Source organism: Pseudorasbora parva, chromosome 25 (assembly GCF_024679245.1).
Source record: "Pseudorasbora parva isolate DD20220531a chromosome 25, ASM2467924v1, whole genome shotgun sequence".
Classification (NCBI taxonomy): Eukaryota; Metazoa; Chordata; class Actinopteri; order Cypriniformes; family Gobionidae; genus Pseudorasbora; species Pseudorasbora parva.
Genome location: NC_090196.1, coordinates 19,729,198 through 19,753,958, shown reverse-complemented (window position 1 = coordinate 19,753,958; position 24,761 = coordinate 19,729,198). Strand labels below are relative to the sequence as shown.

General features: G+C 37.0%; 1 protein-coding gene across 2 annotated transcripts; it reads left to right on the top strand.

The window, feature by feature from the left end:
* mfge8b (milk fat globule EGF and factor V/VIII domain containing b) lies at nucleotides 1-24,703 on the top strand. 2 transcript variants are annotated; one of them, XM_067436241.1, is made up of 10 exons: nucleotides 1-197; nucleotides 10,858-10,983; nucleotides 11,112-11,243; nucleotides 17,972-18,085; nucleotides 18,319-18,500; nucleotides 18,584-18,739; nucleotides 19,843-19,987; nucleotides 21,062-21,264; nucleotides 22,012-22,167; nucleotides 23,062-24,703. In XM_067436241.1, exons 1-10 carry the CDS (start codon nucleotides 116-118, stop codon nucleotides 23,203-23,205), a joined length of 1,440 nt encoding a protein of 479 aa, XP_067292342.1. In that variant the 5' UTR covers nucleotides 1-115; the 3' UTR covers nucleotides 23,206-24,703. The 2 variants fall into 2 exon arrangements, with proteins under 2 accessions (XP_067292342.1, XP_067292343.1); XM_067436242.1 differs by having other exon boundaries at nucleotides 3-197; nucleotides 21,080-21,264.
* Nucleotides 24,704-24,761: the final 58 nt, after the last annotated feature.

Here is a 24,761-nt window from a genome sequence, read left to right as displayed (position 1 = left end):
GCACATAATGTCCTCTTGCTTCTAATCTTGCCCGTAGTCATAACGGCGAACGGATTCACACCGAACGACTCTTGAGACCGACGAGAAGTTCACCGAAGAACTACACTTCAGCACCATGAGAACTTTCCCAAGCTTATTTGTTAGTTTCACACTTTTTGCGGCGTGTTTTCTTGCTGTTGCAGTCTCCACCGCGAGCGGTAAGTGTTTTTGTTTTCGTCTGTGCGTTGAGCGCTATAGAGACAGCATGGCAAACTACATTTATAAACAAAGCAAGTTACAGTCTACGGTTATTACTTATTGAAGGTACATTTTTTAATTGTCAGGACACCAAAACAGCTTATTTTCTTGGTATGTTTGACTATATGGGATTAATGAATGAATGCTGTGTCCAATCTTACCCTATCGTTTTGTAAATAAGTCTTGGTGGTTTCAAGTGCTTGTGGACATCCTGTGATGTCTTTCTTGGACCAAAATTGACATTATTCGTGTGTATATTTGCGTTTAATGCCATAGGCTCTTTTATTGTTATACTACTAGTATACAAAACACCATGTCCTGATTTCAATCCATTACCAGTGACCTACAGGCTTGGGCAGGCTTTTATAGATGCATGGTCAGATGTGGAAGAGCTTTGGGCACTAATTTCTAGCCTTGGCAACTCATGTGTGTTAAGATTTTTGACAGCTTGTCTAAATTTCTTCCATACCTTTTGCTTAAAACATCAGTCTGGTTTGGTAATGTCTATATTTAAAAGAAATTAATTTGCTCTATTGCTCATTTTTAGTCCCCGCTGATGTTGTTCTCTGTTTAAGAACACCCTTCCCCATCTGCCGTTGAGCCTCACAGGCCGTGATCTGGCTCCAGTCTGTAGGTGTGGCTCAAGTGACCAAATCACTGAGCCACGGACTTCCCATGAATGTGGCCACTTTAATATGTAGCGGAGTCCAATGAGGCCAGAGCACTTCCTGCCACTAATGACCAGTGCAGCAGGACAAGTTTGCGCAAACTTCGGAAAAAAATCATCCTCTTTCTTCGCAGAATGGTGACTGCTTCCAGAGAGTTTCCATTTTTTCCAGTTTCCAGTTTTCCGTGGAGTTTTGATCTTCCTCGTTCACACTTTAAGTGATGAAATTAGATGCAGTTAAACAAATAGTTCATCCAGTTTTGCTAATCTTCATGTCTTTTCAAAGCCTGTGTGATTTCCTTTATCCATTGTACTGAAGCAGATGTTTAGCAGAAAGTTCACACTGCTCTTTTCTATCCGAGCGAATGGTGACTAGGACAAAGAGCACCATAAAAGCGGTCCATATGACTTGTGCACTATATTCCAACTCTTCTATATCCATATTATAACTTTGTTTGAGGAAAAGACCAAAATGTATTTGCTTACAGCTCACACAACTCATTCACATTCAAGTTTGCATATGTGGCACATCTAAATGTGTCATACCAGTTTGTTTGTTTTTTTTTTTACGTCAAAGATGCCAACCATCATTAATACTAACATATCTAGTAACAAATATCCAAGACACAATTTGTATAACCATACATTCAAATAGCATTTAAGGGATTCTGTCATTAATTTCTCACCCTCACGTCGTTCCAAACCCATAAAACCTTATTAAGATAATGATATTTTTTTAGAACCCGGAAGTGCTGAGCTGTGTTTATTGTTTACAAGGTGAAGCAGCATAGGAGACTGACACAGAAGAGAAGAAATTGTTGAATAAAGGTTTTTTTTTCACACAAAAAGTATTCTCGTCACTTCATAACATTAAGTTGACTGCAGTCAGGTGGACTTTGAACAATGTCTTTACTACCTTTCTGGGCCTTGAATGTGTTAACAACGTGACGTCACAGTCTATTTAGGGTCAGAGAGCGCTCGGATTTCATCAAAAATATCTTAATTTGTGTTCCAAAGATGAACAAAGGTCTTATGGGTTTGTAACGACATAAGGGTGAATAATTAATGACTACATTTTAGGGTAAACCAACCATTTAATGAGATTTGAGATCTACAAAAAAAGGTTTTCGGTGAAAATGAGTTCGTTATCTGTCTGTCACTCACACAAAGCTGCACTAGCCTTATAGAAGACTCAGAATATAGTCATATGGACTACTTTTATGACACTTTTAGATGCACTTTTTTGAGCTTGTCAGCTGCTGGTCACTATTGACTGTCAATGTCAATGTATGCAAAAGAACATCAACATCCTACCTAATGGATGACATGACATAATCAAGAGTGCGTAAATTATTACAGTTTTAATTTTTGAGTGAACTATCCCTTTAAAAGTTAAGAATTGTTTGTCTCACTTATCGGATTGAGAAGGTAAACAGCTTTGGGTGGAAGCTGCACTCTCAAGCTAATCTAAGATCAGCACTCATCCATCAAAATCTTACCTTCATTAGCAAAAACTGCTTCAAATCAAGAAATAAGGTTTTTATCAATGCAAAAATAAAACAACAACAACTCAGGCCTCTGAGGTCAGCTGACGGAGAGTACACTAATTATAGCGACCACACATCCTCCTGCTTTTCACTCGCTCTCTTTTGCACAAATGTGTTTGCGAGCGGTTCAAAAGCTGTCGCGTGGCCCGTGCCATCTGGCAGCCGGGTCTTCCCCTCCGGGAATGGGCTCATTTGTCCTGACGACTCTAGTTCTAATAGCAGTCCAACGAGGGCTGTTTCTCCTGTGATTAATTTTCAATAAGCCCTAATCAATGTTTCATTCATAGGCAGCGCAACATGGCATTTCTCATATGATTTCGCTCCATCTTGGTCTCATGCTCCATTTTCCAATCTGCTGCATTGAATTTTTAAAATCACATATTCCCACACTTCTCAAGGAACTTTTGTTTCCACAATTGGAACAAGTAAGCTTTGCTGGTTACATGATATATGTTGATTTTGTATCTGTAAAACATGTAAAAAAATATTATGCCTTTGCATTATCATATTTCTAAGTAGGATTAATATAAGCCTATTTGCGTTGCCTTAGAGAATAGCTGTTTTCGGTGTACGTCAGAGTGTATTTTTAGATGTTGCATGTTATTTTTAAGAACAGATGGCTGGTGTTCTGAAGAAATTCCTTTAGATTATAGAAATCTCACCTGAAGATGCAAGATCACTGAGGGTTTACTTAAAAAAAAAAAAAAAAAAGGTTTATTGGTCCAAGAACAGGATGTTTTTTGTGTGCACACCATATCTTTATGGGTCATTAGGAGGTGCAAAAACGAAAGGCTCAGTGCATTGAGCTGTTCTGGGAGATTTTACATGGGATTCAGTGACGTAGAAACACAAGGTTTGGAACACCAAGTTCCCCAGGGCTGTGTTAAGGCATCTTAAGTGATGTGTGAATGACCACATAGCTGAGAACACACTGAACATTAACACACACCATTAATGTGGAGTTATCCTTAGTGTAAAGTGTGAAGCCATAAGCCATAAAGGACGTTCTAAGGTGGTCTTAAAAGGTAAAGTAACACTTTAAACTTCTAAATATACATGATGGCTGTAACACTCAGGCTTCTAAATATATGTGATGGTATGAACACACAAACACAAATCAGTACCTAGACACACCTATTTTTAACAACTATAAGGATCTGTTACATTACTTGGATGCTGTATGTATACTTCAGTTGTCAGCAACAACATAAAAATAATTATTGGCAGCTTAGCTTATATAAATACTTTTTGGGGGAGGAAGTTTTGAGTTGTCACTTACAGAATTTAAACCATAAACGCTGTTGTCTTAAAGCATAATTTTTCGCTGCTACAGGTCACTTATTCAGAACAAATGCGTAGCTTGATGATGACTTGAGCTTTATTTAGGGCGTAGACAAGCGCTTCCGCTTTTAAAGGGGGGGTGAAATGCTGTTTCATGCATACTGAGCTTTTTACACTGTTAAAGACTTGGATTCCCATCCTAAACATAGACAAAGTTGGATGTTTGATGGAGTATTTCTTTGTCAAAAATACTCCTTCCGGTTTCTTACAAGTTTCGGAGAGTTTTTTTCGAGTATGGGTCGGCTTGACGTCAATAGAACGGAAGGTCCATGTATGGGCTGTACGGGCTCTTCTCCCGGTAGGGTGCGCGCACGCGCGCGTGACTAGAGCGAGAGAGGAAATGCACGCCCATAAACACTCGCTCAGCTGCAGATCTACTCGTCCGTGAACACTTATGACGCGCCGCGCTCCACTTTATTCCTATGGGTGACGTCAAGCGACTTCAACGCTTCAGCACAGCATTCCGGGAAGGCAGCGCTGCATTTGAACCGATTTGAACGCAGAAATGGCGGGAAGCTTCACAACATCGCTTCAGTCGCGTCGCAAAGTGGATTTCTACGGTCACTGCTGTCACAAGACTATACCAAATCATACCAAAGAAGTGTGTTTTTGACGGAGCGGTCCCAGCGATAAAGGTTCGGTCCTTTCGGTCAGTAAAACTGCAAATGTCTATTCTGTTGGCTACCGTCGCGTGAGTAAACATCAGTAAACGACACGATCGCGTGCTTCCTCATTCAAATGCGCTAACGGACTCCATTGTTGTTCTATGTATAATGTTACAATAGTCTGATGTGCAAAACCGTTTTGCTTGCTACTGCTAAGGTTTAGTCGCATACAATAGTCCATAAACCGAATCATGTCCTCATAAACTGCGAGTAAACTAGCGCAAATGTTGAAAGGCCACTAAATACAGTACATACCACAGAGACGGACGTCCTGCTGTTGCTTCTTTCTCCTGTTTAATTTATTTCAGCCTCCGAATCTGATTCTGGATCGATAGCCATGGGTTTGTCCACGCTTGAGGACGTCACCGCTTTGTGCGCATTCGTCATTCTTTAGCTCCGCCCACACGATACGCCTCCAGGCGCTCGGTTTTTTCCGGAAAGACTCGGTACAACCTATATTTCTTTTATAAATATAATAAAACTAAAGACTTTTCGGAGATATGAAGGATGCAAAACTACTCTATAGGTACTCAAGATTGACATGAGATTGACTGAAACTGAGTGTACCCCCCCCCAGTAAGTTATGTTATAATGCTACTCTATGCATTCGGTCGCCCGCTACTATGAGAAACTTGTTACACACTGTAGTAATCTAGATCGATATTAGGCATGGTAAAACATGGTACTCACTGTAAATCAAGAAAACAAGATTTAAACAATAAGACTAACTGTGTTGAACTCTATAACGATAAGATTTCTGTTGTTGAATGTATCAAACTGTTGCTCACATGTAATAAAACAAATAATATATTAAAGCATATTTGGTGTTTCCATGGTAATCTAGGGTAACACAGGTATGTTGTCATTGATGGGTGATGCACTTATATATACATTAAGTACACAAGACAAACAATATATACTACATTGGGTTACACTTTATTTTAAGGTGTTATTTGGTATAGTTATATATTTTTATAATTTTTTTTATATATTTAATACTATGGTAATATATGTAACATATTTAAAAGGTTAGTGTGGTGTGACAGGCAGCGGGGCGAGGGACCGCGAGAGCGGGCCGGTGATTAGTGTTGTCGAGTGCCAGCTGCATGGCACACCGGTTTCGTCTCGCGGCCATGTGACACCACACCCTAATGTTGTTCGATGCCCGTAAGACCTCAATGAACCTCAATCAATATGCTGATTCATAACGGTTCAAAACTTTGTTTTGAAATTGGCCCATCACTATATAAGTCGTTATTTCGTTTTTTTGCACACAAAAACTATTTTCGTTGCTTCATAAAAAGATTGTAGAGCGACTGTAGTGAGATGGACTTTGTAACGACGTCTTTAGTGCCTTTTATGGGTCTTGAGAGAGGAAATGACATTGGTGTCAATGAAGGCCTTTCTGAGCCATCAGATTTCAACAGAAATATCTTCATTTGTGTTCCGAAGATGAATGGAGGTCTTACGAGTGTCAAACGACATTAAGGTAAGCACTTAATTACATAATTTTCATTTTTGGGTGAACTAACCCTTTAACAATGACACTGTAAAATAAAGTGTTTTTTGTGTTATATGTGTTAACAATAATGTTGTTGATATTTGTATCCAAAAATCTTAAATATTGTGCCTTAAAATTTGATTTCCCATATGTACCATATAAGATTTTAGAGGACTACCGATATCAAGTATTATCAGCAGAAAGATTTTTAGCACCAAATTAGCTGGTGTAAGACTGCATAGTAAACTTGCATTTCCTTTTACTTTATGAATCCTCAAATTGGGGATTCAGTGTGTAGGTGTGTTATTGCAGTTGTGTGCACTCACAGGCTCGTGTGCAGTCAGTGTTTTGGTTGTCCTCCAGTCTGTTGTTTTTGTTTTGCACCTGTTCCTAATACGACAGTGAAGGGTTCTTTTGTTGGCCAAGTGTGCGTGATCCGCTCAGCAGATTGTTGCTGACTGACTCCTCATGCCGATGACTCATTTCTAAAGCCCTTCCCTATACTTTTAAACGTTATTAGTTACTATATAATGCTTGTGCTTGCAAGATTGCAGATCAGGTCATGCTTCTTTTTGAAATGACGTCCCAGACACTTGAAATGAGAGAGCGAGTGGTTTTATGGTTTTGAACGGTTCTGTTATTTTCAGTTTTGAACTGTTCATTTTGGTCTTTTTAGTTGAAAAAAATTTGTTTTTCTGGCAAACCATAATCATAATACTAGCACATCAAATGTGTTTGTTATTGGACAGTTTACTTCAAGTTTCTCCAAAATTTAAAGCTGAAGTGTGTTATTTCTGTGCTACTAGTCTCACCAAACATAATTACAAAAGTATAGTTTTGTAACAAACAGGCCATTGGTTCCATTGGTGCCATATCTTTTTTTAAGCCTGCACATTTCTGTATCAGGGCAGTCAAAATGATAATCTGTTTTTATTATTTTTTACCATATGGGACTGGTCAATGGCGACATAGCATGTTGGTTATTACTCATCTTCTGAGCTGGCCGGCTTGTTTTTTCAGGGGCACAGTTGCCTGGCCAAACTCCATTCCTCCTCCTTTTTTTGTCCCTGTTTTCATGCCTCATTTGTGAGAGAGCAGCAAACCCTCCCACAGTTGCCTGCCTTTACACGTTTAAAAAGACCATGTGATATACTATAGGGCCTAAAGATGTCTATCCCAAAGCCTGCGGGAATAATCCGCTTTCACTCCCATTTCAGAGCTTTTGCTGATCAAAAGGCCAGCTCAGCTGATGAGACGCTGATCAAATGTTTCACTTCATCAAACAGCTTTGCGTTCAGCTGATGTGTTCAGTTCTGTCTAATGGCCTTCTAGAACGTGTTAGGCCGACATTGAGTTCTCTGACTGGTTCTCTGACTGATAGCTGGTAGGTGTGTGAGATGATACATCAGGATGTGTCCTGACATTATTATCCACCCTGTTCAGTTTTCATACATATTAAAGAAACAGTATTACTCAGCCTCATGTAGTTCCAAAGCTGCATGCTTTTTTTAATTGCTTTTTTTTAGGGTAGTTAAAGGGTATATAACACACAGTGTCTGCCAATATTAAGTCAATCTTAAGTTCCTATAGAGTAGTGTTGTTTCTTTATGAGCAATTATACACACAGCAATAACATACACAATAAGTCATAGCATTATCCCTGGATGACTTTTGATTCACTATATATTTGTGTTGCTGACATTATATGCACTTGTAGGTCAATTGCCAATAAAACACTGACATTTGATGCAGTTTTACTCACTGTCTGTGGTTTCGACTCATCGGGAACTCCATTGTGGCTCTGGAAAAAGAAACTGAATCCACTGTTTCCTTAATGCTGGGTTATTTGGGAAGCTGTTATCTTCCCCTCACAACCAAAACACACTTCTTTAGTGACATTGTTGATTTTGTGGTCTAAAAACAAACTGATTGCGCTGCTGACATTTTACCAGCATTGGGTAAGGGAAACTTTTAATAAATTCTAAAACCAGCATTCAGCATGTGAAAAAGCATTGTCATTTGTTAGATTTTACCAAAAGGAGATAGTTAGGCAGGATGTTTATGTTGCTCTTTTCCATGTAATGAAAGTAATGACTACAGAGGACTACAGGAGTGTCACTTAAAAATAAAATTTTAAAATAAAATAAAAGTTTAATTTATGTAACTAATACATCTAGATAATCTAAACAAATCTATTAAATTGACAGACATATTTAAAACAATTCATTTGTAATGAATACATGACAAAAATAAAATTGTTATTATTAATTAAAATAAAAGTTACATTTTTATATTTAAGGCCAACTTTTAAATTCACATTTAAAATTTTGCCAAATGCCAAAATGCATTTCTTTTTATTTGCCAATCTAGTTTTTATTATTATTACTACAAATAATTATATTAATTATTATAATATCACTTGTCTTTTAGCTTGGCAACCCTGGTCAACATTTTATTGTATGGAAAAGTGCAGCTTGAATATTCTGCTAATTATAAATAATAAATGCTTATTTTGGGTTTCGCGATAGAAAATCACATGGGGTTGGAACGAAACAAGGGTGAGAAAATCATGGCACAATTTTCCTTGGTTACTTATCCTGTTAGATATAAGATTTTGCCCACAAGACGTGTATGTGCCCGTGTCAGCACCTCGAAATGCGGCAAATGCATTCCATAGATGGTCAGCCACAGTTTCTGTTCAGAGTTTCCATTTCTATGGACACAACAAGCAGAACTGTTACTAGCAATGAGTTGTGTTTAAAGTTATTAATCAGCAATGAATTGCTTTCAGTTCTCAACTTTTCCCCTGTCAATTTTGTCATAACCATTCAGCAAGAACAACTTGTTGACTGTAAAACCTTCAGGCTATCCAGACAGTTTCTGTTCCCGGGGGAGTTTTCTGTGATGGATTCTTATCAGTGATGGATGTGTTGTTCTGAACTGCTAAACAGTTTGTTCCTGCCTGACATATTATATCAAAGATGTTAGGCAATTCCAAAAAATCTTTTTCAGTGCTAAAATTGGTTTCTTTTAGAAGACCAAAGGGAATAGTGCTTTCAGCCTTCTGGTATAGCGTGAAAAGAAGGATGCATTCCATTCCAAAGATAAACATGGCAATGGATTGGATAAGAAGGTTTCTGTTTATGCAGGCCGAGGCTTTATCGTTATCCCAGAAGCTCCAACCCTGAGCATGAAGGCCGTTCTCTTTTGTCACAATTAGAGGAGGTTGTTGGCCAAATGATGTCTTGGTGCAAAGCAATTTCACACAGTAGAATCCTGCGGTGGAGCTGCGTTAAACTTGGGCTAATTATCATTTTGAGTTCTATTCAACTCGAATAGACTCTGCTGAGTGTCTTTGTTGTGGTGTTTTGGATGGGGACCAGGGGAGGACACAGCGATGTGCAGGAAGTCTTTCACTGAGGTGTCATTTACACAGAGTTGTGGGAATCCAGTGCAGACTGCGGAAAGTTGTAACTCCGCAAATTCAAGGCTTATATCTGTAAGGCTAAAATTAACATTTAAATATAGTAACAGCTCAAAAAAAATGGAGTTGGGTGGATTTCCTCCATTTTACTGTGTGTGTATATATATATATATATATATATATATATATATATATATATATATATATATATATATATATATATATATATATATATATATATATATATATATATATATATATATATATATATATATATATATATATATATAAATATTTGTATTTTTTATTAGTCATTTATTTTTTCCTTCTTTCTTCATTTTAATTAGTGCATCAAATCGATTAATCTCATTCAAAATAAAAGTTTGTTTACATAATATATGTGTGTGTAATACTGTGTATAATTATTATAATGTTATATATAAATGCACACATTCATGTTTGATATTTAAGGAATATTGGCATGTGTATACTGCATAAATAATTTATATAATATATATTTTATATATATATTTATTTTACACACACATATATTTATCTGTTTGTTCTGGTGACTGCATCAGATATGGCGTTCTCAAATATGGTTCTCTCCTGTAATATTTTGATTTTGATATAGTTTTATACTGTTTAAATTAATGTTATAGACAGAGGGGGGACTGGTTGAGGTGGCTGATTGTGTCGAAGAGCTTTAGTATGTGTGAGTGTGTAATTGTTTGATGTTATTTTGAGGAGCCCCTCGAAAACGAGATGTTCCATCTCATAGGGTTATCCTCTAATAAACTGAAGACATTTGAAACTATACCAACATACATGCACACACATATATTATGTAAAAACAAACTTTTATTTTGGATGCGATTAATCGATTTGACAGCAGCTCTAATTTAAATGTATTTATGCATGTGTTAATGTATTTATTTATTTGCATTTTAATTATAATTTTATTAGTTTCTTAATTCAATATTGCATGTTTTTTTCTTCTAAATATCTATGTGCATTTTCAAGCTTTGTTTCCATACGTTTTCCTCAGTGCTTTGCTGTCCTACGTAACATCCTGACAAACCATTTCTCTATAGTCCACAGCACTGTGGTCCTCAAAGAACCTTCCTCATCAGCAATTTGTGCCATGTCCATCCTGTCCAGCCCTAATAAAAACATGACCAAACTGTGAACCCAGTGTCTTTTTCACTTCCCTTTTGGAAAGAAACATAAATCTTAAGTATCAGTAGCATCCCATCAGAAAATACTGCCTATGGGAGTGAATTAAACCCAAATTATCCTCATTCATGAAAAATTCATGTTGTGTTCATTTGAATGTAACAATTTATATAAATAACATGATTTACACAGACATTAATTAATTCATGTTCAATGAATGAGGGCCATTGAGTTCTTTTTGGAAAATTTTGTCAATAATAGATGTAATATCAAATCCACTGTTCTCTGTATTTTCACAGCTGACTACTGTGAAGTAAATGTGTGTTTGAACGGAGGAACCTGTGTGACCGGAGCAGGAAAAGATCCCTTTATCTGCATTTGTAATGATGGCTTCACTGGACACACCTGCAACGAGACGGAGATTGGTAACAGTCTTATCAGTTATTTATATTTATGTGGGGAAAACGGTTTAGTTAAGAAGCTGTATGTGCAAAGGTTACTTGTATCCATTTCAGCTGAGGTAGATCTTTTCTCACATGACCTTTGCTCTCAGGGCCCTGCAACCCTAACCCCTGTAAAAACGATGGTTTCTGTGAGATCATCGCCAACTCCCAGCGAGGAGACGTCTTCAGAGAATACGTCTGCAAGTGTTCAATAGGCTTCGATGGAATCCACTGCCAGAACAGTGAGTTGCTTTTATTCAAACTGTTTGATCATTAAGTGGATGTAACTAAAGTGGTTATCAGGTGACGCCATTAGCTATTTTTCCATCACCCTGTTTTTATACACATTTTGAAGTATTGCATCAGAAATGAGTGATGAAAATCCGAAAGAAAAAAAAAATATTATGCAATAAGTTTAAAAAAACGTTACGCTCACTTGAGGTGGTTTTTGACTTGTGCGAAAAATAGTTAATGTGAATAATGGGAGATGGAAAGTAACGAACAGTAGCAAACATTAAACCCACGTGACTAATAGGTTGTTTCCACTGATGGGGTTTTATTTACTATTGGTTACTAGGATACCAATACCACAGTCATCCACTCGAACAACATGATGGAAAACTACCTAATTCGAATTGTTGTTTTTTTGCGAACTTTGAAAATATGTTTGGATGGAAACCCAGCTGAGAGTTGTGGAAAGCTTGATTGTTTGTGAAATCAAATTTACATAAGGACAGAGATCACATTTATATCCAAAAGGTAATAATTGACACACAACAGAACCCAAATGGCAAATTGCTCATTAACTGCCTTAAATGATCTGGATTCAGTCAAAAAAACATCCATTGTGTATTGTCAATAGTGTAGTGATGCATAAGGCACTGCTCACACATAAGTCACTTTCTGTTCAAGCTAATTTCTAATGATGAACATGGTCAATTTTGATCCAAAATCGATTCCTACTGAAATGACTGGATTTCACCCATAACATTTTGCAGAGCAAAGAGTAAATGTAACCACACTTTAAAGGGTTAGTTCACCCACAACTATCCCATGATTTATGCTCCCTCAAGCCATCCTAGGTTTATATGACATTCTTCTTTCAGACGAATACAATCAGAGTTATATTAAAAATGTCTGGATCTTATAAACTTTATAATAGCTTATAATGGTTTCTGTCTATCCATCATAAAAGTGCTTTACACGGCTCCAGAGGTTAATAAAGGCTTTCCGAAATGAAGCGATATGTTTGTATAAGAAAAATATCCGTATTAGGGTTAGTAATTCCTGTCATTCCTAACTTCCGCTAACTGTCGTGTGCATGTTTACGAGAGCATATGATGTAAGATGAGTAAATCATGGGATAATTTCCATTTTTGGAACTATCCCATTAAATGAATAAGTTGCCCCGATATTATTTTGCTTTAGAAAAAAAGCCAATTTTTTTGCAGAGTTCAACTCTGTATATGAAGCAAAAATGGTTTTAGAATGTTGAATACTGGTCGATAAATTTTATATTCATGCAGGTTTGATTTATCTTAACTTTGATTTGGTCATAGCTCTGATGCAGAGATAATTTTGATACTGTATTGCAGAAAGAGTTTATTAGAAGTTATAGTTTTTTTATAGGGCGATTGCATCACATGCAGCTGTTCCCTTCACAAATGTGTGACTAATTATTTCACCAAGCACCGTGGTCTACGTCAATCCCAAAAGCTCTCTAGATGTAATGAGGGCAGATGGACGAATTTCCGCTATGTTAACAAATACAAGTGTCAAGACAGCAGAGAAGCGCTTCAATCTTTGCTGTCGTCTGCCGTTGGCTGAGGGGCGAACAGACCTACAGTCCTCAGCACAAAACACCACAACAAACAGCCATGACCGCGCACCCATTCAGAGTCACGTTTTAGACAAATAACATAAGCATGATGCTAAAATGCAACACGATTGTTATCGAATCAACATGACATGCGTTCACAGCTAACTGAAACAGGATATTCAACCAAGTAAAACAGGATATTCAGTAAAAAATAAATTGGGTGGGTTTAAAAATAAGGGCTTGGTGATGTCATGCATAAAGGAAACTTAAGGAGGAGAAAGATTACGAAGACAAACATTTGTCTCTTGGAATAATCTGCACTGAAGAATAGTTCAGAGTAAGATCAGAAACTCGTTCAAGCAGTTTGCAATCAATGAATACTGCACGTTTATTAATTTAATAAGTGATTGCTTATCTTATGTTGATTAATTATGAACACATTTACTTTATGGTTTTTACATCGTAATGTTTTATATTGTTGCAACTTGCAAGAGTAGCCTACAGATTTAATCCCTCTCATCTTTTTGAATGAGCAGCTGGAAATGGTAAAGCATAGACATTTCAAAATAAGAGTCTCAGTGTATCTCGACTTCATAATTAAAAGTTCCTCATCATACATAACATCTTTTTTGATGATTATTGGTATTTTGGTTACACAATCAATTGTATCTGGCATTTAATTCAACGTTAACTCTTGTAGCTTCTCTCTGGGACGTTCCGTCATATATAGGAAAGACTAAGAATATTATTGAACACATTTAATATAGGCATTTTTCTTGTATCAAGTATTTATTATTATAATCAGCAAAATGTAGTATTGTTTAACCTCTTACGTTCGTACAGAAGGCAATTTCAATACTTATGTTGAATAAAAACATGTCTTGAGTAGCCTATTTCAAACTTGTATTTGCCATGTTTTGAATGTGTGCTCCAATCTGAGATACATGATTTGTTTTTAAATGGGTTTGTTTTGTATGTATATATGGCATTCATTTTAGCTGTGCAGGTCTTAAAAGAATCCCTGTGTTAACAAACACAATTGGGTCAGTTTTGGTCAACTGTAATTCTCCTTTTTGCGTTAGATTTGACAGTTTGTGTGGGTAAGGACTAATCTGTGAGAAGAGAAAAAGATAAGCCAGAATTCCACCCATAATTAAATGTTGCTTTTCCATGCTATACATTTAGGACAGCATGGATTGTTTAGTTCACCACGGAGACTCTCATTCTCTCTGATTACGGTGGATATTATGGCTTCGGTGCCAGTTTTCCCGCACTTGATAGCAGGGTTATGATGTTTTGACTGGGTTTAGTATAGCATGCGGGCTCATCTTCAGAGTACGGCTGGAATGTGGCTAGATTAGAATGACGATGACATTGAATTGACTGTTTAAAAGCTTTCTAATCCCTCAGGGAGACGTCTAAATCCTGCTCGGATGATGGCAAAGATTGTGGAGTACGCAAACTCGTACACTGCATAGTTTAGTTTAGTGCCATAGCGGCAGCACAAATTAAAATATGACTGTGGCGTAGCACACCCACACTGTCGCGCGCTAGCCCTGTTGCTGGGGTAAAATGCAAGTGGAGGAGGCAAAGTAAATGAAGTCCGCACACATCCTCGGCTCTCAGCTGGCAGAAATGTTTCACTGACAGCATGAAATTGGTCTGAAAGCCCTGCAAGAGGCCATGAAATCTGTGTCAAAAGCTTTTATGCTGTGGAGCACTGGTCACATTAGCTGTGGTGATTGAAATAGAAACCTGCTGTAGGGTTTAAATGCACAGTCAGTGCCTCTTTTGTGTGTCTGCAAGTAAGTCGAAGAGGTAACGAAGCGCTCAATCCTTGCATCTGAAGCTAGCAAGCTAAATTGGTGCTGCCCTTCTGCCACTACGGTGTAATTTCCCATTCCACTGAATAAGAGCTTGTTTTTCTCACTCAATTTTCCCACCTCTAATTGCTATATTTTTCTCAACTAGTGTCTTTATTTTCTTTTTTTCTCACTAATCTTTTTCACCAATGCATTTTAATGGCTGTTTAGAGCTTTATCGTGAAGCAGTTATTCTCAAAGTGTTATTTTAGCATTATTTATATACTACTACATTTATTCATATTTTTTAATTCTATAGAATATAATTTTTTTATCTTTTTATATTATTTCAGTTTAAATTTAGTATTTAAATTAAAACATTTAATCTTTTATATGCTTTTGTAATTTTTTGTTTTTAGAAAATTTTTATTTAGCCATAATTGATTTGTTTCAGTTTGTCACTTTTATTTAAACTTTCTTCAGTTTTATTCTTTTTATGTTTTAAATATTTCTTTTATTTTCATTTAATTTTAGTTAGTAGTAATAAACACTGGGCAACAGACCATGGCTGATGAAAAATACACCTAAATAAATCAAATATAAATGAAAATCGACAAGGCACTCACATTGGATATCATTTGACTAAATTATCATCTCATTAATGTCTTTTTTGTTTCACTACTGACCGTAGGCCTACTTATGTGTCACTGTTCAGATCAACTCCTTAGTTAGAGGTTATTTAGAAAAATGTCTATAAGATCCACAGCTTATTCTGGTCATGAACTGCCCACAGACAGCCTGTTTTGTTGTTAAGTGACAAGTAGGTTTAGATTATGACATAAGTGAATAAATAAATAAACAATACTGCTGCAAGCTCTATGAACAGACTACAGTTGTTCAAAAAACACAAGAAAAAGCAGAAAGCTCTTTTTGTTTATAGACTCGATATCTACTGTATTGTAGGGAGGCCATTTCAAGACATTACAGAATCAGCAAGTCATAAAAGCTTTTCTTTGTTCCCTCCCAGCGTTCTTCAGTCTTTTCTCTTGGATGCCCCAATTTCACTGTCACGTGTGGAAGTAGAGACCTGCCGACCTTGCATTTTATTGATTTGGATGATGTTGCAACTGACATAAGATTGCGTTTCACATTATATAGCTAGATATCGATGTTCTCAGAGTAATACAATGCACTACTGTGTTGAATGGCTTCTGTGTTAAAAGCTGTAGCCAACGGTGATTCAGTGCTTCACAGTAGCATTAGGAATAACGGGTTTCAGGCCTGAAGAAGGAACTTAAACTAAAAGCATCTCCAATCATAATGCTAGTTTTTGGTCCAGTGCTAATCTCCATCTATAGCCTTGTTACAGGGTTGCCAACTTTGGTTGCCTGGCAGGAGTAAGATTTTGATGATGTGCTGAATCAATGACAAGGCCCTATTTGAGGATTCAAGGATCCAACCATTCATTTGTAATGTCTTATTAATGCAAATAATCAAAATACCTAAGCCTAATGTTGCACTTTTTAGAAACGGTCCCCGTTAACATTCACTATACCAGTGTATTAGCTAGCTAATATTACCAGCCAGTCGGATTACTTAGTTAATTTATAAAAAAAACGAATATACATCTAATATTATATCTATTTTTGTATGATCTACATTGACCTCACATTATGGTTATTGACAAGTCGCTTTAGAGGCAAATTGGGTCCCTCAACGCCGTTTGCTCTGTGGCCTTTATCATTTTTAAATGTTGCCACTTGTCACCTTGGAGTTATAAAGTTATGTCTGCATTCTGATCAGTTTCGAGATATTGAGCTTCAAAGTTTTTGCATTCCAATCAACTTTGAAGATAGAACCTTTTTGGTTTATTTAAGAAAAAGTCCCAAAATGTACATAACTTGCGTTACTGACAGAGGTTGTCTTGTTACTTGGTGTGAGATTTAGTTGGTAACCGGTTAAAAATTATAAACCACTGTGTAAAAATTAATTGCAGTTCATAATGATGCAGTTTGCGCTTAGGTCGACATATAGGTCGGAAAGTTGACGTTCTATGTACAACCATTTTAAAATGTTGTCTGTTTTTATTGTCACAGCATTTAGAGAATACATGGTTTATTCAACACGCACACATTAAAAATTCGACACGACCAAGCCAATCCAACACGAGCCGACTGTGACCGCTCGTAACACTGATAAGGGAAGCGTCGCTCGCTGACCTCTGGAGGTTTGGAAGAGTTTCAGTATGTCTGAGCACTGCGTTGGCACTGGACCGCCATGACCGGGATCACACCCAGTCACGCTCCATCTGCACACACCAGATAATCCCCTGATTTCCTTTAGTTTTGCTGGAATGTTCTATTCCAGAGTTTCTTTTTTCTGACTGGTGCCATTTTATAGCTAAAATTCCTTGACACTTTTTTTTCTATTTAATGTTTTTCTCAACAACATATAGTGAAGACCATTGTACACCATGACCGTTGCACCAAGCCATCATGTTGACCTTTTATTTTGACGTAGCACTGTTGCTCATAAGTGGATTAGGAAATTCAACAGGTCTGCTGTCAGATGGTATATCCTCTTAATGAATGGCTGTAAAGATTCAGTCATGCTATGACATATGCATATATGTGGATTTTCTTGATGTGCTCTCAATTTTCACAGAACATTTTGACTTGAAAACCTTATGACAAGTCTTCGTGCACCTGTACAACATCATCGCTGTTAACTGAATGACACAAACAGTTCAAACTGGATGAGCGAACGGTTCTTGGAACAGCAATTTTCCGAGACTGAAGGAAAGATCCATGATTAGTTTTTCAGAAGCTGTCAGAACCAAATGGTTCAGTTGGAATTATGAATGCGATGCACATGTAGCTCATATCAAGTACATCAACTACATTTTAGTGACTTGCATGTCATTTTTGGGACCACTATGTTGTCTTTTTTCAGATGAGATATTTTTGAGACATTTTTGTATTTTAATAAAGAAATAGTATTATTTGGTGACTCGTGTGCATTGAAGAAACCATTGAGGTCACAAAAAGTAATGTGTGTGTTTGTGTGTGTGGAGTCTGTGGACATCAGAACCATTTTGACAACAGATTTTCTATATGAGGGTGACTTTAATTTAAAAAAAGAAGGCATTTCTGCTAATTAAATATGTATATTAGATCAAATTAGCCTTTGAAACACTTACTTTACATAATATATGGGTAGCACTTATTTACCTCAGACCATTGTAGAAGTTGCATGTAGCTAGTGAGCGCCACCTAGAGGTCACAAAGCTTTGTTTTTGATAACTTGACCAGTTTTGATGAGTTTTACAGAAACCTTATGATTTCTGCAGATGTGAACGACTGTGCTGGCCAGCCCTGTCAGAACGGAGGCACCTGTCGAGATCTTGATGGCGATTTCACCTGTAAATGTCCCTCACCCTACGTGGGAAAGCATTGCAACCTGCGTAAGTAGGACACTGCCAGTACACACATGTCCGGCTCCTGGAAGCAAACTGTTTATCACTTTATTTCTTCCACATATTTGGCTTTTCAACTGGTGACTTCATTCAGCACACAATGTCTCTCCCCTGTGAATGCGGTCATCACACTGTTTATCCATCTGTCAGTCGGTCGCCCAGTAAGCCTGTTTGTCTCCTGAGTGCTTGAATGTTTGCTAATGTCTGGCTCTGGTTCCCAGGATGCATCTCTCTGCTGGGAATGGAAGGAGGAGGCATCGCAGAGTCTCAGATCTCTGCCTCCTCGGTGTACTACGGCATTCTGGGACTGCAGCGCTGGGGGCCTGAGCTGGCTCGACTGAATAACAAGGGCCTTGTTAATGCTTGGACCTCTGCGACACACGACAAGAACCCCTGGATAGAGGTAAACTAGTATGTTCAGTTTGGACCTAAAATACTACATTCTACATTCGCCCCAAAATTAACCCCTTTAATCACTTATTTTAGATCAACCTACAGAGGAAGATGCGTCTCACTGGCATCATTACGCAGGGCGCCAGTCGCATGGGCTCCTCAGAGTTCATCAAAGCCTTCAAGGTGGCGTCCAGTTTGGATGGGCGAAGCTATACCATGTACAAACCTGAGGGCCAAAGCAAAGACATGGTGATAATTCAGTCATTTTATTTAATTTTATATTTAGTTGCTGTTCGGTTTGGGCTTTAAAGTGTTTATGGGGGGTGCTTCAACTGTGGGCAATTTTGGTCACTTGTAGTTGTTAAAAAATGTATAAAATCATCTTCACGTTTAAGTATCGAAGGAGTTTGAGTATTTCACTCATTGTTTAGAGCAACTTCATTTTAAAGGGGTCATATTAAGCTTTTTACACGTTCTTAAAGAGTTAGTTCATCCAAAAATGAAATTGATGTCATTAATGACTCACCCTAATGTTGTTCCACACCCGTAAGACCTCCGTTCATCTTCAGAATATGGTTAAAGATATTTTATATTAAGTCCGAGAGCGTATCTAAGTGTATGCACACTATACTGTCCATGTCCAGAAAGGGAATAAAAACATCATCCAAGTAGTCCATATGTAGTCCAGTTAGTTAATTAGAATCTCTTGAAGCATCGAAAATACATTTTGGTCCAAAAATAACAAAAACTACAACTTTATTCAGCATTGTCTTCTCTTCCGCATTTGTTTTCAAACATCAAATAAAGATTCAAACGGTCATGAAGCTTTCATTCAAAAAAAGCTTTCATTTTTCATTCAAAAAAAGCTTTCATTTTTCATTCAAAAGCTTATTGATTCATGATTCGATCGCATGTCAAACTGCCAAACTGCTGAAATCACGTGACATTGGTGATCAGAATCATGAAACAAGACGCTGAGTTTTCTGCAAGGAACAAACACAATATTCCTTACTTAAATAATTCCTAAGTAAAATGGGCAGGGCCTGGTTGAGTTGTGTTAGTACTGTGTTTAAACTTGTTATTTTAACTTGAGTTATTTTAAGCAGCAAAAAACAAAATCAAGACTTTGGAAAAGGGTTGTAATAGGTTCCCTTTAAATATGTAATAAATAATTCATATTTTTAGGATTGATTTTCATAGTTTAAGATTAAAATTCTGGGTCTGGGACCAAGAAACAAAACAACTGGAAAATAACAGTGGCCAAATATCAATACTCAATTAGTAGTCATCAAGTGTTTCATTACCTGTAATTATATTATAATCTAATAAATGTATACTTTTCTTTTCTCTAGATCTTCGTTGGTAATCTGGACAACGATGGGACAAAGACCAATTTGTTTGACCCTCCAATCATAGCTCAGCATATACGAATCGTTCCTGTCGTCTGTCGTAAAGCCTGCACTCTGAGAATGGAGCTGGTGGGCTGTGAACTCAACGGTAAAGTCCCAGCAATATGTTTTGCATGTTTATACATTCTTATGAATAGATTTATGGGAGCCAAAACAACTCCCCTCGAATATGGTAATACTGATGTGGTTTTATGGAAGAAAAAGTGAGTAAGCAGCTTCACAATTTGCACAATTTCCTGCTCCTCTTCGTTTGCGGTAAAGTCAAGGACCGCAGTCTATTTGGCTGAAGGAACAAAGTCACATCTCTCCAAACCGGGACTCTAGCCTGTAAACATTCTGAGCATAAAACTCTCCGATTTTGACTTATTTAGCACATGTGACACGATTTTGAGCTGCTTATAGTGATGATGAATCACTGGTTCATTTGTGTGGTATGTGCTTAATACATTTCCTTCTTGTTTTCTGCTAATGTTTAAGAAAGATTGAATTTATTTAAACTGACAATTTATATTAAATTACAATATTACAACTTATATTCCATTGATATATTAATTATATTATCATAAAAAATTATTCTCATATTTTGGCCAATAACTACATGTATTTATTATAAATAGTTCAATTTATTATAAAAAAAATATAATACATTTTACAATAGTAATACAATTCATTTAAAATATGTATACATGTAATACAGTAATAAAACTAAAAAATATATATAATTAAATAATCAATTATTTTATTAATTGTACATTTTTAATGGCCGATATTAAAATATTTGATTATGTATAATATATACAATGCAATAATATACTATATTATTGTCTAAATGCATGAACAAATGTATCACTACATGCAAGTCTACTTTATAGTCATTGAAATGGTGCAAATGTCAATGTTTTATTCACAGTATTGCCCACTTCACTGTTCCATCTGTGTCTCTCAGGCTGTCCATCACTGCAGCATGCATGCTTTACACACCGCCAGCTCTCGCCCGCATGCGCTTCACACACACACACAGCATCTTGCCATTCACCTGCATGAAACTCGCTCTCGATCCACTCTGAGCTGATGTGGTTTGTGCCGCTTGTGCTGACACGCTTCCCATCCATCTCTCTGCCACTTCTGGTCCCCTCCCTCTTTCTGTTGTCTCACTTCACAGTGTATTTGAACACGACAGGTTGCTCCGAGCCGCTAGGTATCAAGTCACGGCTGATCAATGACAGGCAGCTGACGGCTTCCAGCTCTTTCCGCACCTGGGGGATCGAAGCGTTCACCTGGCACCCACATTACGCTCGTCTGGACAAGCAGGGCAAGACCAACGCCTGGACAGCAGCCACCAATGACCGCTCAGAGTGGCTGCAGGTGAGATGACACACTTTAAGGCTGTAAAGGGAAATTTACATGATCAGCCATCTAGAGGAATAACTATGCTTTTAGCTGAATTAAGTTACATTAGAAAGAACTATTTTATTACATGATCCTACAGAAATCATTCTAATATGCTGATTATGTGCACAAGTCAGATTTCTTATGATCATGCCGAAAGCCGTTGTGCTGCTAAATATTTTTGTGGAAGGCGTGATACATTTTTTCAATGAATAGGAATTTCAAAACCACTCATTTAAAACATACATGTCTTTACTGTAATTTTTTGAACAATTTAACGTGTCCTTGATAAAGAAAAAAATCTTACTGACCCTAAAGGTAGTGTGTTTACAGTATCACTCCAATGTTTTATGAAGTGGGAGTATTACCTGGATACAGTCCATGTTGAGCTTGAGTGTCTTCCCTTCTGTTAATGTCTGGCACCATTTAAATGTTTGCATAGGAAATGAATTCATTCTTGATCGTTGCTTGGGGATCTTAGCACATTCACACATCGGATAACCTTTCTTAGGCTGAATGCAGTCGTATCGCCCCAAATTTCAATCTGTACACTGAAAGCACTGTCCAGGGAGGACATCATTTACACACAGCGATCCTCTTACAATTACACAATTACCAAGAGGCCAATAATTAATCTCTCATCATAGCATGGATGATTACAACTAAATGCCACTTTTTGATGTAAGACCTCATGCTGAGCTGTTCTCATCTGTCTGTTTTAAGGTGGACCTGCTCAGACCTAAGCGCATCACAGGGATCATCACACAAGGGGCCAAAGACTTTGGTAATGTGCAGTTTGTGTCCGCCTATAAAGTAGCTCACAGTGATGACGGCAAAAACTGGACCATACTCAAAGACGACAAGACTAAAACAGATCAGGTTTGTTTTTTAAAAATGATTTAAAGCCTCGGTTTGATTCAACCCTTTTGGATTAAGTCCCTTTCCACACATTAAGAGTCCTGTCTCACTCAGAACACAAATAGGGTTGCAAATGTTGATTTTTCATGTGTTTAGTGGCTGTGATCGGTGTTATGAACTAAAACTATTCAAAATAGTTTTTTTAAAATTAAAGATGCAGTGCATTGTGGAATATTTATGAGGATCTATTGACAGAAATGCAATATAATATACATAACTATGTTTAAAGTGGTGTGTAAAGATCTTACAATGAAGTGTTTTGTTTTTATTAGCTTAAAATTAGCCATTTCTATCTACATACAGCGCGGGTCCCCTTACAGTGAAATCGGCATTTTGTGCCAGCATGTTTCTACAGTAGTTTAAATTAATTCAACAAATGCACATAACAAAATTACTAAATTTAAGTTATAGAATTTATTTAAATGTAGTATTGTATATAAATAATACTATAAAATAACACTGGCTGTGATTTTGGTGTTCAATATTGGTATACTTGTAGGATCTGTAAAGTTTAAAAACACAGATCAATATGCTGGGCGCATTTGTATATATGAAAAAAAAAACACACAAAAATTAAAAAGCAAAACAACAACAACAACAATTTCCTGACAATGAATGGGGACCAATATGTTGTTTTGGTCCCCAATGTCTTTGATAGATGAACTAAAAAAAGTTACAAATATCAAAATAGTCATACTGTGTTGGAACAACATGATGATGATATGTTTTCGTTTAACAGATTCCGAACTTACATCTATTAAATTGGCATCTTGTGTATATTTGAGCTTTTTTCCCCTATCTGTCTGTCATGTCCTAGTCTCACCCCATCTTTATTTTCTTCTGCTTCACCTGCAGATTTTCCCTGGCAACAGTGACAACAACGTTCACAAAAGGAACGTGTTCGAGCCCCCCTTCTTCGCGCGATTCGTCCGCATCCTGCCGTGGGTGTGGCATGAACGCATTACTCTGCGAATGGAGCTGCTGGGCTGCGATGAGTAGAACTCCTCCCTCCCCTTTTCTCTCTCTCTCTCTCTCTCTCTCTCTCTCTCTCTCTCTCTCTCTCTCTCTCTCTCTCTCTCTCTCCTTCTCTTCTTTTATACTTCTCTTCATTCCTTCTTCCCCTCAACCACACCTGCACTGCCTCACTCTTAGCAACAGAGGGCACCATCACCACACGACCCTGCACTGCTGGGGGACTGATGTCACAGCGGCCGGCAAAACACCAAGCTCAAACCCACAGTGTGAAGCTTTAGGATTATATATTTTGTACTAATGTTAGTCTGACTGCAGTGGCCCTTTGAAGATGAAGTCAATGCTAATTTATATTAAAGTTTATTTGCCCTAGGTTAGGAAAATAGTAAATGGCTTACTTACTGAAGTAAAGAATTACAAATAATTGGAAAGAAGTAATAGTGTACATACCAAATAAGTCACAATTTATTTATTTTCACATGAATCAGTGTGTTAGTTTGGTTGTGAATGCAGTCAAGCTGTTTTATCTTATCTTATAAAGTAGTTTAAATTTAGCAAATGGTAGTCACAAAATATTGTTGTGATCTATGCTAATTTGTATAATGATAGTTACCATTTGATCATTTGTTTCTTCTTTGAAACAATATTTGCTTTAAATCTAAATACGGAATGTGACAGTCAATCATCCAGTATTATTTGATCCGTTTTGTTGTAAATTTGATGCCTTGGCCAGAGCAGCCACGGATCTCAGGTGCAGTTTGCTACTGAATTTTATTTTATATTTTATTCCAGCATGATTCTGAATAAACCAAACTTTTTGGTACAAAAAATTACTCTTAAAAACCAAAGTGGTCTCATTTTGTTGATTTTTATGATGATGTTAGCAAATGTGTAATCTCTATTTTTTTTAACACTATAAGCTTTGACATACCCTGATCACTAGCTTGGTCACATAATAAGATGCGGGGACGGGTGCAAATCTAATTTGGAATAATTTCTACGGTGGCACTGAATCTCTGATATGACCGTCCAATCTACATAATGTTTTCAAAATTATGCATTGTGATCCCACCCCCACCCCAACCCCTCCACTCGAATAAATTTACACTTTTGGGCTTGTGCAATATGATATGAGTATTAATATGAATTAATATTAATGGAGCTTTATATACAGGCAGTATTTCTCTGAGATATTTTCTGAGAAGAATTGAAGTGGTATTCAAGGTAACAAACACTGAGAAATATTCGACTAGTCCAGCATGATTTCTGCATTTTTAGGCTGCATGCGTTTTCTTTCTTTTGGACTCTGTACTGATGTTAGCATTTGATTTTTCTCAAATAGTTGTTTTCATTGCAGTAAAATCATTTCTCTTTCAATGATACTTTTTTGTATTTTTTTTAATGCCTCATACTGTAGCACTCCTCTTGTGTTCAGATTGTTTAGGCTAGATGCATTTCCTTAGTATATCTTGAAATATTTTCTTCATGTTTTCAACTGTAGAAATAAATAAATAATATAAATAGATACTTATGGAACATGTTGTGTCTTGTTATGAATCCTTGTAGCATGCTGTTATCAATAA